At 40.2% G+C, this 13,086-nt stretch overlaps 2 protein-coding genes across 2 annotated transcripts; both read right to left on the bottom strand.

Annotated features, from left to right (window-relative positions):
* Positions 1–3,522: 3,522 nt before the first annotated feature.
* Positions 3,523–4,668, bottom strand: LOC137732758 (uncharacterized). Its single transcript, XM_068472035.1, has one exon. The coding sequence runs from the start codon at positions 4,666–4,668 to the stop codon at positions 3,523–3,525; it is 1,146 nt and encodes a 381-aa protein (XP_068328136.1).
* Positions 4,669–7,543: 2,875 nt separating this feature from the next.
* Positions 7,544–11,713, bottom strand: LOC137732757 (uncharacterized). Its single transcript, XM_068472034.1, has 10 exons — positions 11,255–11,713; positions 10,867–11,157; positions 10,245–10,566; positions 9,979–10,058; positions 9,058–9,198; positions 8,881–8,961; positions 8,470–8,664; positions 8,044–8,352; positions 7,804–7,938; positions 7,544–7,618 (listed from the first exon to the last, which is right to left on the bottom strand). Exons 1-10 carry the CDS (start codon positions 11,711–11,713, stop codon positions 7,544–7,546), a joined length of 2,088 nt encoding a protein of 695 aa, XP_068328135.1.
* Positions 11,714–13,086: the final 1,373 nt, after the last annotated feature.

The following is a 13,086-nucleotide window of genomic DNA, read 5'->3' as shown; positions in this document are numbered from 1 at the left end:
CCCATGCTTCTTCCGCTTTATCAAAAATAAAATTTCATACAAACAACTTTAAGCAAACCTCATACTAAAAATAAATATGATTATTTAAAATTAATCATTTCTTCAAAATGTACAATCCATACATATTCTTCCCGCACTCTTGCAAAGGATTTTGTACCAGTAGTATGGTTCATTGATTTCAATCCCCGATTAATCTTATTTTTTTCAGCAACGTCCTGGAAAAAAAAAAGAAAAAAAAAGATTATATTAGGCAACTTTAAAGTTATAATGAAATAAATCATGTGAGGTTTACCCTTGTTTTGTCTCTATTCCAATATGCCAACAAATCATCCCACTGGGCAGGAATCACATCAGGAGGAGGCTCGCTGCGCACCTCTTTTGCTCTTTTAGGATAATACTTTTTTTTTAACTTATTTCTAAACTCTTTGTGCGCATACTCCGCAATCTTAAGCGTCATATGACGGATCAAAGGCATTTTTACTATATCTGCATCTTCAAAAAAAATATTTCCCTACATCCATAAAAACAAAAAACAAAAAAAATCACGCTAGTCAATTATTATTACAATCATTGACTTATTCTTCTATTTTCAACTAAAAATAAAAACACCTATACCTTTATTCTATTCCAGAAAGCTTCCTTATCTTCTTCCGTAACCTTACGCCAATCTTTCTCCAACGGGAGATTTTTATAGTCCCTAACCTCCGCTGCTACATGTTTTGAAAAAGCACTAGCATTATCACTAATGCATTTTCCGGACGAATCAAACGAACAAAGCTGTTTCGTCCATTTAGGAATTAAGGGTCCACGCCTTCGTTGAGATGTACCTTGTTAATACAAAAACACAATTAAAAACCAGGAAACAAATGTATATTTTCAGTTTAGGCATAATAATAGTTCAAACACACAAAAAAATAAAAATAAAAACTGAGATTAATAACAATTCAAAAAAGAACCAGCATCACCCTCGTCCTCTTCCAAATGAAGTTCCTCAGAACGTTGATCTTCACGAGAATTATCCATAGCAAAATTTAATGGAAGGAGAAGGAATATGGCTGAAATGGGGGAAAGAGTAAGCCAGAAATGGGGGAAAGAGAGGGATAAAACGAGAGAGAGAAGTGGAATCACGGAAGTGATGGAAAATAAAGAAGATTAAATATGGATAAAAACTTAGCGTCGAAATATGAACACATTGCGTCGGTTAAAACCGACACAAGGTCTGACTCGACCTAGACACATGTAACCTGACATACTTTTGACCGAAAGCCTGACATACTTTTCACTGGAAGACCATTGCGTCGGTTAAAACTGACGTTATCTTGCATAGCGTCGAAATAAGGTCCTAGTGCGCGGGTTAAAACCAACGTTAGTTTGCATAGCGTCGAAATAAGAACAAATTTGTGTCGCTTAAAACCAACACTATATCTGACTCACCCCATCACAACGTAGCCTGACATACTTTTGACTGAAAGCCTGACATAGTTTTCACTGAAAGGTAAGTAGCGTCGAAATAAGTTCACATTGCGTCGGTTAAAACCGACGTTAGCCTGACATATTTTCATAGCGTCGAAATAAGAACAAGTTTGTGTCGAAATAAGAACAAATTTGTGTAGTGTCTCTGACAGAAAGACCATTGTAGCAGGTAGTCTCGAAAGTGAATAATTTTGCATCGGTTAAAACCAAAGTAAGCCTGACTTGACATGACAGTGACTAACAAAGGTCTTCCAACCCATTTCCCCGTGCAAAAAAACCGGGAAAATTCCCACCCAACATAAAAAAAAAAAGTTTTAAGTTACAAAAAAAAGGGAACAAGGATAAAAACAAAAACAAAAAAAATAAAAAAGTTTAACCCAAAATTTAAAAATAATCAGTTATGTTATCTCATAGAATATTTTAATAAATAAATTTATTAAGTTGAATCAATTTTTTTTACACTGTAATTGTTATTTTAATTTGTTGTTATTTTGATAATTTTTTGTTGTTATTTACTAGAATGGATTAGATGAGCATAATCTGAATTGTTATGAGAAAACAGAATGAATAATATTTATAAGCATTTATGTTAAATTAACAATATTACATATAACATAAACTTATAATATTTAGTAATATAAGAATATATTATGTTAAATTAATTTTTTTTACACTCTAATTGTTATTTTAATTTGTTGTTATTTTGATAACTTTTGGTTGTTATTTACTAGTATGGATTAGATGAGCATAATCTGAATTGTTATGAGAAAACAGAATGATTAATATTTATAAGCATTTATGTTAAATTAACAATATTAAATATAACCTAAACTTATAATATTTAGGAATATAAGAATATATTATGTTAAATTAATTTTTTTTGCACTCTAATTGTTATTTTAATTTGTTGTTATTTTGATAACTTTGATAACATTTGGTTGTTATTTACTAGAATGGATTAGATGAGCATTTCTCAAAAGTTTAAACCTTGCCAATATAACTCAAAGCTTGCATTTTATTCTTTTTACAAAATCTTCAATTTTCATTGATCATCATGACATAATGTCAAGGCAATTCTTGAATTTCAGTTACTTAAATCCTTCCTCAGACTCCTTCTTACTACATAACTGTCTGAAAATTGCACTCAACTCTAATAAAACCATAGTAACAGCTTTAGGCAAAACCGGGCATATTGCAAGCGGGAGTAACTGCTGCATTAAAACATGGCAATCGTGACTTTTCAACCCATGTATTTTTCATTCATTCACGTGCACACATTGCGACAGATTTGATGAATATCCATCGGGGACCCGAATAGTGGACAACACTTTACAAAACGCAGTTTTTTCTTCTCTTTTCAATGTGAACAATGCTGGAGGTTGAAATGTTCTATTTCCTTCTCTACGTGGGTGTTGACTATGTCTTATGTTCAAGAATTCAAGATATGCACGTGCAGCCAATCCATCTTTAGACTTTTCTATATCTAGCAATGTTCCCACCACATTGTCACATATATTCTTCTTGATATGCATAACATCAAGATTGTGTCTAATCAACAGATGCCTCCAATAAGGTAGTTCATAAAAAATAGATTTCTTCTTTCACTGACTTTTACTACTTGTACTGCTCGAAGTTCTTCTTCTGCGTTGCCCAACTGAAGCATATTTGTTTGGTTTTCCAAAAGTAAATCTCAATGTAGAAAGTTGTTCGAGACATTGTAAACCAGTCCACTGCCTTGGTGCACTACGATGCTTTCGATGACCATTAAAAGTGATGGTTTGCCTTCGAAACCTATGATTATCTTCAAGAAAACTTCGATGCCCCATATAACCGACTCGCTGGCAAGTAAATAGATTCTTTATCATGCATGCAATGTGGACAAGCTTTATAGCCATGTGTACTCCATCTTGACAACATTCCATAAGCCGAAAAATCACTTATAGTCCATAACACGGCAGCCTTCATCGTAAAACTTTGGTTGGAATACGCATCGTAAGTGGGAATGCCCACCTCCCACAACTCATTCAGCTCGTCAATCAATGGACGCATCTATACATCAATCTCTTTACCAGGACTGTGCGGTCTTGGTATTAACAGAGACAACAACAAATTTGGTTGCTTCATGCACATCCAAGGTGGCAAATTATAAACAGAAAGCACCACAGGCCATGTGCTATGATCATTCCTCATTTTCCCAAAGGGATTAAATCCATCACTGGCCAACCCTAATAGGGCATTTCGAATTTCTGACGCAAAATCCGGATATAAATTATCCAAATGCTTCCATGCTGGAGAATCTGAAGGATGTCTCATAAACTCATCCTTAGGACATTCAGTTGCATGCCACCTCATATGTTCAGCCATATGCTTCGACATAAAAAATCGTTGCAATCGTGGTTTTAAAGGAAAATACCACATAACCTTAGCTGCGACCTTTTTCCTCGAGCTATCCTCTGCATTGGTAATTTTATATCTTGATTTACCACAAACTAAGCACACGGTCAAATCTGAAGTATCTTTCCAATAGATTATGCAATCATTGGGACATGCATCAATTTTCACATACGACAGACCCAAGTCATTTATAAGTTTTTTTGCCTTATAACAGGATTCAGGCAAACAATCCCCTTCAGGCAACATTCTTTTAATTAACTCTAGTAAAGTGGTGAAGATCTCATCAGGCATTCCCGCTAAACACTTGATATGATACAGTCTTACAACTGCTTCCAATTTCTTAAACTCCTTACAACCTGGCCACAAATCTTGATCTGCCTCTTCAAGTAACTTAAAAAAAGTCTGCACCTTTTCTGGACGCCCTTCCCCAATAGGGGGTTCAGTAGATGGCCCAACACCTTCTTCTGTTAATGGTTGGACAAATACATCATTAAGAAAATCATGCATGCCAATCACCTCATCTCCTGTTTCTTCTTCTCCAATTGCCTCATTTTGCTCTCCAATGTTTTGCTCGCCATGATGTCGCCAACAAGCGTTTTTATAATCTTTATCCATATCATACATTATGAGATGTTCAACAACAGTGTTCCTAACAAAAGTATATCGATTACAACATCTTTTGCAAGGACATCTAAACTTATCAGGACCAACACCATTTGCAACTGCTTGATCCAAAAACAAATTAATTCCAGTTGTATACGCTTCAAAATTTCGGGGTATTGTCAACCAACTCTTGTCCATGTTTTACCACTTTACGAAGGCAAAATATTACGTTGACACTAAGATGCCTACAATCTTTCAATCCCTATCATGTAGGCATAACTATCAGAATTTTCAATTTCTATCTTTCACCCCTTGAACTCTATCACGATTGCAATCTTTTAATTTTCAACACCTATTATAGTAAAAAAAAATTAAAATAACAACAAAAAGTTATCAAAATTATGCTCATCTAATCCATTCTAATAAATAACAACCAAAAGTTATCAAAGTTATCAAAATAACAACAAATTAAAATAACAATTAGAGTGCAAAAAAAAATTAATTAATATATTCTTATATTCCTAAATATTATAAGTTTAGGTTATATTTAATATCGTTAATTTAACATAAATGCTTATAAATATTATTCATTCCATTTTCTCATAACAATTCAAATTATGCTCATCTAATCCATACTAGCAAATAACAACCAAAAGTTATCAAAATAACAACAAATTAAAATAACAATTAGAGTGCAAAAAAAAGAAAATAATTTAACATAATATATTCTTATATTCCTAAATATTATAAGTTTAGGTTATATTTAATATTGTTAACTTAACATAAATGCTTATAAATATTATGCATTCCATTTTCTCTTAGCAATTCAAATTATGCTCATCTAATCCATACTAGTAAATAACAACCAAAATGACACACCCCGATCGAGATCAGGGCATGCTGGCCGTCACGTGGAAGTAACGTAGCCATGTGCACAGTGCGGACGCTAAAAAAAAACAATAATGGAAATAGTAATACGAATAAATAAAAACTGGTTTTACATAAAGTCATAATGAGTGCAAGCAAGTGTGACGCTAAGTTCAGAGCACAAGGCCTAAAGCAGTCCAAAAGAAAATGTCACAACAAGGGTACACCCGAAGGTGGTCCTACGCTGGTGATCGTCTGTTAGAAATGCCGGGAAAATCCTCTGGGAAACCACCAAACCTGCTAGTCAACTAGAACCTGGAGGGGCGCAAAACAAAGCTTTTCGAAAACCATTTAATAATTAAGTTCCAACCCCACGCCGTAAAACCTGTATACTTCCCAGAAAATAGATATATATATATATATATATATATACACACACCAATCATGCTCAAGAATATGCCATGCCAAAACCTCAGAATAAAATGCAAGTGCTCAGGTATAATCATATCACTATCATATAAACTGTCAGCCGGAGTCACCTAACGTGACCTGTACGGCTGAATCTAAAGCTCAAATCTCAATCTCAGACCTGCACACGAGTCGGAACCACCAAAAGTGGTATGTATGACAGGCCTGGGTGTAATACATATAAACGCTCAAGTGCTACGATCACGTGAAGGCTGGGCGAATAATCGCGGGTCACCTACGAGTTGGAACCACCTAGAGTAGTCTGTAGGACAGGACTGTGCACCTAACTTGGATCCAAGCTGAGCGTGTGGTGCGGGAGGTGAACATCAAGTGAAGGACTGTGCCCAACTCTGGGCGGGAGCACTAACACCAGGGGTGCGGGTTATAAGCTCTCTAAGCATCTCGAATCACTACTGAATGTAAACATGAATAACACTTACCTGGCACCTACCTGTGTGTCCGCAGCACCAAATATGCATATATATAAACAACTAATAATGCAACTAACGATGCATAAACAACGGTAATATAATGCATGGCATATAAACGAATAAACATTTCAATCAATTTCTGGGAAAATATAAGTATATAGGTATATACGGAAAACCAAAAGCCCACTCACTGGTATGTGGAAGAGTCGTAGCCCCCCTGCCTCGAGTGACCACGCTCGTCGTCGGGATAGGTATCACCTATATGCGAAACAACTACAAAAACGTTAATTTTAAAGCACATAACCAACCTTTAGAAATAACTTCTCATACAATGCTCAAATGGGGTGTATGAATACACCAACGTGATCTACTCAACCTCAGGAACATCCCCATATTTTTAAAATAATTTTTCACCACCGCACGCGCCCCCACGCGCTGGCCACGCGCAGGCACGTGCCTGGCACGCTGACGGCGTCAGTTGACGCCGTTAGGAATATTCCGTTATCCCTAACAGATTCCGTCAACGGCGTCAGGAATATTCCGTCAGATTTGACGGAATATTCCGTCGTCTTCTCCGGCGAGCCTCCGGCGCCGGAAAACCGGGAAATTTTCAAATCGTCCTATCTTCTTCGTTTTTCAACCAAATTTCACAAAATTGGTACCAAAATGAAGCTTCAACGAGAGGAACACAATCATACCACTTTCAAGTGCTAAAATCCACAAAATCTCACCTGGAAAATCACCCCAACTCCGGCCAACCTCGAAACTCGTGATCCCGACGTCCAAAACCTTCAAACGAACCACCCCGAGCCTCCTAGGGACCTCACCAAGCTTCCTACAAGCTTGAAATTCCCTAAAACGTGAGAAATCACGTGTGCATGAACAGTACCAAAATCGGGCATCGTGAGTTCGACGTGAAAACGAAGGTATTCTTACCTGAAATGGGTATGGTTGGACTCCTACAAGCCTCACGAGCCTGAATATGTGCTTGGTTTCTTCGATCTGTGGAGGTTTGATGGGTGTGTGGGTGTGTCCGTACGTTGTATGGAAAATGGGAAGGGAAATGGAACTCGGGATAGGGGGTACAGGGCAAGGGAAAGGGTGTGGGTGCAGATTATGGTGTGTGGCCCAAAACATGCCAAAAAGGAACCCAAAACAACCACAAAACGTAAAGGAAACGCACTAGGGGCAAAATCATCTTTTCGCGCGTACGTTTTTAAAATTCTCGGGACGGGCTGTCACAACTTACCCACCTTATTAGAATTTCGTCCCGAAATTCAAAACAACCATACAACAACCCCTAGTGATCAAGGAACAACCGAGGATACAAATCCCTCATCTGATCTTCCGTTTCCCACGTAGCTTCCTCCACGGAATGATTCCTCCACAAAACTTTCACTAAGTTCACCGTCTTGTTCCTCAGAACCTTTTCCTTCCAATCTAGTATCGTCACTGGTTCCTCGTCATAAGTCAAATCTGGATTAATTTCTAAGGGTTGAGGAGGTATCACGTGAGACGGATCAGCAACGTAATGTCGAAGCATAGACACGTGAAAAACGTTATGTACTCTAGCCAACTCCGGAGGCAACTCCAACCTGTAAGCTACCTCACCAACTCGCTCTGTGACCATGTATGGTCCAATGTACCTGGGATTCAACTTACCCTTCTTTCTAAACCGTACAACACCTCTCCATGGTGAAAGCTTCAGAAATACCCAATCGCCAACCTCATACACTCTGTCAGTAGCATGCTGATCTGCTAAACTCTTCTGCCTGTCCTAGGCTGCCTTCAGGTTAGACTTGATCACCTGAACATTCTGAGTAGTCTCCTCAACAATCTCCGGACCCACTAAGACTCTTTCTCCAACCTCAGACCAACACAATAGCGTGCGACAAGATCTACCATACAATGCCTCAAACGGTACCATGTCGATACTCGAATGAAAACTGTTGTTGTAGGCAAATTCCATTAAATCCAACCGCTTGTGCCAAACATCACCAAACTGTAGCACCGAAGCTCGCAACATATCCTCCAAAGTCTCAATAGTCTTCTCTGACTGTCCGTCCGTCTGAGGATGATACGACGTACTATAAAGTAGTCTCGTACCCAAAGCTTCCTGAAAAGCTACCCAAAATTTAGATGTAAATCGTGGATCACGATCTGAGACAATACTCACAGGGACACCATGGTACTTCATAATCTTCGAGATAAACAACTCCGCTAATCAGCCCACAGAATACTTCTCCCTCATTGGAATAAAATGTGCCGACTTAGTAAGCGGATCAACAATCACCCAAATGCCATCAAAGCCATTATGTGTACGCGGAAGCTTATACACGAAATCCATAGTAATATTTTCCCATTTCCACTCTGGAATGGGAAGCGGTTGCAACAACCCAAACGGCTTCTTCCTTTCCGCCTTAACTTGCTGACAAACAGCACACTTACTCACATACTCAGCTATCTCCCTCTTCATACCCGGCCAATAATAAAATGGTCGAATGGTATGATACATTTTAGTAGCTCCTGGATGCATGGCGTAAGCCGAGATATGTGCTTCATCAAGAATTGCTTTCTTTAAATCCAAATTATTAGGCACGAACATTCTACCCTCTTGCATCAACATGTCATCCGATTCACGAACTCTGAGGTCTCTCCTCCTTCCTCTATCTCGAGCTTGGATCAATTCCTGAGTTTCCCCATCAGCCACTTGAGCTTCAAGTACCTGATCAACCAAGATTGGCCTAACTTGAAAATTTGCAAGTAAAGCCATATCTCAATCTTCTGTTTCTAACCTCACTCCCGTAGAACGTAAGTCTGCCAGAAGAAGAATACGACTCGCATACAACGCATTAATGCGGCCCTGAGACTTCCTGCTAAGTGCATCAGCCACTACATTTGCACGACCAAGGTGATAATCAATCGTGCAGTCATAATCACTAAGCAACTCCAACCACCTCCGCTGACGAAGATTAAGATCTTTTTGCGTAAAAAGATATTGAAGACTCTTGTGATCTGTAAAGATCCTACATTTTTCTCCATAAAGGTAATGTCTCCATAAATTCAACGCAAAAATGATAGCTGCTAACTCCAAATCATGTGTAGGGTAATTCAACTCATGAGGTTTCAATTGTCGTGAAGCATAAGCAATCACCCTACCATGCTGCATCAACATACATCCCAGACCATTCAAGGAAGCATCACTATAAACCTCGAAATCACCACTATCGTCCGGGAGTGCCAAAACAGGTGCATGAGTGAGACAATGCTTCAATTGTTGGAAACTCTGCTCACACTTATCATCCCACTCAAATTTAACGTCTTTTCTCGTTAATCTCGTCAGTGGTAAAGCAATCACAGAAAAATCCTTAACAAACCACCGATAATACCCTGCTAAACCAAGGAAACTCCTCACCTCAGTGACGGTTCACTGTTGCTCCCAATTTTCCACAGCTGCAATCTTTTGAGGATCCACCAAAATACCTTGAGCTGAAATGATGTGCCCCAAAAACGCAACTTGGTCTAACCAAAACTGGCACTTGCTAAACTTGGCATACAGTTAGTGTTCCCTCAACCTTTTCAACACCAAAGTAAGATGTCGAACATGCTCCGCTTTCGATTTAGAATACACCAGAATGTCGTCGATGAAAACAATAACAAACCTATCCAAATATGACTGGAACACCCGGTTCATCAAATCCATAAAAGCAGCTGGTGCGTTCGTCAACCCAAATGGCATAACCAGAAACTCGTAATGACCATAACGAGTCCTGAACGCCATCTTGGGAACGTCATCCCTACTAATCTTCAACTGATAATATCCTGATCTCAAGTCAATCTTGGAGAATACACAAGCACCTCGAAGCTGATCGAACAAGTCATCAATACGCGGCAATGGATAACAGTTTTTAATCGTCACCCGATTCAATTGTCTGTAATCAATACATAGCCTCAAAGTTCCATCTTTCTTCCTCACAAACAATACTGGAGCACCCCAAGGTGAAGTACTAGGCTGAATAAAACCCTTATCCACTAATTCCTGCAACTGAACTTTCAATTCCCTTAACTCAGCGGGAGCCATGCGATAAAGAGTCAAAGAAATAAGATTAGTACTTGGAAGCAACTCAATAGTAAACTCCATGTCTCGGTCTGGTGGTAAACCAGGTAAATCCTCGGGGAAAACATCGGGAAAGTGTCTGACTACCCTCACATCCTCAACTCTACTAGGAACAGCCTTATCCAACACCACATGAGCTAAGTACCCCTGGCAACCTTTAGATAATAGCCTTTTCGCTCGCAAAGCCGAAATAACACCATCTCTCACCCCACTCTGCTCGCCCACAAAAGTAACCACAGGTAGTCCAGGACGATGAAACGTAACTATTTTCCCGTAACAATCAATATTGGCACGATTGAAATGCAACCAATTTGTGCCCAGAATCACATCAAAGTCAACTATGTCTAACGGGATAAGATCAGCTGGCATAACCACATCCTCTACTATCACTGGACATCCTGGGTACACACAATCTACTATACATCTCTCCCCTCTAGGCATAGCGAACTCTAAATCATACCCTAGAGGTGTGGGGCGAGGTTGCGTCACTTGAGCAAATGTATGAGAAATCACAGAATGTGTAGCACCACAATCAATTAATACTCTAGCAAAATAACCAAAGATATTTAACGTACCCATGATCAAATCTGGATTGTTCTTAGCATCATGCAGAGAAATATTATGAATACGCCCCTGGGTCTGCTGTCGTCCACCTCGACCTCTGCTCGTCTGGCCACCACGACTCTGAGTGCCATGCCCCTGACTGGGCTGACCAGACTGCCTCGAAGACCCCGCACTACTCGTAGCAATATCCCCCTGCTGAAACTGTCCTCCCCTGAAACCGCTGAGAACCGTCTGCTGAAGCTGGAGGATACGACATATAGTCGCCAGAATACGAAGGATAACCACCCTGAGAATATGGGTCCTGGGGATACTGATATTGTCCCGGGGCATAAGGAACAGCATCGCCCTGATAGTGGTAGGCATCACCTCGACCTGCCTGTCCATAACCACCCGGACCCTGAATCTGCTGAATCGGTGCAGGTGGCGACATGAAAGTCTGCTGCGGCTTCTGCTGCTGACTCTGGGGATAATTTGCAGCCCGATGTCCCATTTGCCCACACGTAAAACAACCACTGCTGCCACGCCTACACTCACCAAAATGCCGATTATTGCACCTGCGGCAAACTGGGGCCCTGCCTCTACCACCATCACCCTGTCTCTGCCCTCTAGCATCACCAGCAAACCTACCTCCACGTCCCTGACCAGTGGCACTGAAATCACCGCTAGAAGAGCTAGAATTAGTGCCACCCCTCTTGAAGTTCTGTGTCCTACGAGGTCCGAGCGACGTCTGACCTTTACCCTTGTCATCTTTCTTCTGATTACCATCATTCTCTTCCTCCTCACTCTCGCTCGGCATGTTTTCTGAATCCTCAATCCTCAACAGAATCTCATAGAACTCCTAGTAGGTATCACAGTGGGTAGTGGTCGCCATCGAACGCCACTTCTTCTTAGTGCCTAAGCGGAAACGATGAAGCATCTCCGCTGGATTACCAGCAACATCTGGATGATAACGAGACAAATCAGTGAACCTCCGATAGTACTCATTCGCCGTCATCTTCCCCTGTCTCAACTCAGTGAATTCCTGCTTCTTATGATCAATATACTCAGGAGGCACAAACCTTCTCCTTAACAACTCTTGGAAAACATCCCAATCAGTCCTCTCAGCTGGAGTCAAACGACGGAGTTCCTGCTCCCACTAGGCTGCAGACTCCTTACCCAAAAACCATGATGTCATCTCAACCCACTTCTCCACTGGGAGATTCCCCTGACTGTGCAAAACATGAAAAGTCTTCTTAATATGCTCTAACCATTGCTCTGCACCATCATGACCTTCATTACCTTCGAACTTATCCAATTTCAAATTATACATAGTCTCCAGAGGAGTCTTCTGGGGAGGGCGAATCACCGACTGAATAGCTGTAGCAATAACTTCCCCCAGCTGAGCAATATCGGGGAAACTAGGCTCAGCAGAGCGACGTGGTTCCCGACGAGGCGGTATAATTCTGATAGAAGACACCAAAACCATTAGAATACTCACAAAAGCACAGGACTGCCAAACCTAGGCTCTGATACCAAACTGACACACCCCGATCGAGATCAGGGCATGCTAGCCGTCACGTGGAAGTGACGTAGCCATGTGCACAGTACGGAAGCTAAAAAAAAACAATAATGGAAATAGTAATACGAATAAATAAAAACTAATTTTACATAAAGTCATAATGAGTGCAAGCAAGTGTGACGCTAAGTTCAGAGCACAAGGCCCAAAGCAGTCCAAAAGAAAATGTCACAACAAAGGTACACCCGAAGGTGGTCCTACGCTGGTGATCGTCTGTTAGAAATGCCGGGAAAATCCTCTGGGAAACCACCAAACCTGCTAGTCAACTAGAACCTGGAGGGGCGCAAAACAAAAGCGTGAGTGGGCAAAAACAAAGCTTTTCGAAAACCATTTAATAATTAAGTTCTAACCCCTCGCCGTAAAACCTGTATACTTCCCAGAAAATAGATATATATATATATATATACACACACTAATCATGCTCAAGAATATGCTGTGCCAAAACCTCAGAATAAAATGCAAGTGCTCAGGTATAATCATATCACTATCATATAAACTGTCAGCCGGAGTCACCTAACGTGACCTGTACGGCTGAATCTAGAGCTCAAATCTCAATCTCACTAACTAGACCTGCACACGAGTCGGAACCACCTAAAGTGGTCTGTACGACAGGC

This window comes from Pyrus communis, chromosome 4, assembly GCF_963583255.1.
Source record: "Pyrus communis chromosome 4, drPyrComm1.1, whole genome shotgun sequence".
In the NCBI taxonomy this organism is placed as follows: Eukaryota; Viridiplantae; Streptophyta; class Magnoliopsida; order Rosales; family Rosaceae; genus Pyrus; species Pyrus communis.
Note: the sequence above shows the minus strand (reverse complement) of the source record. Positions and strands in the feature narration are given on the sequence as shown.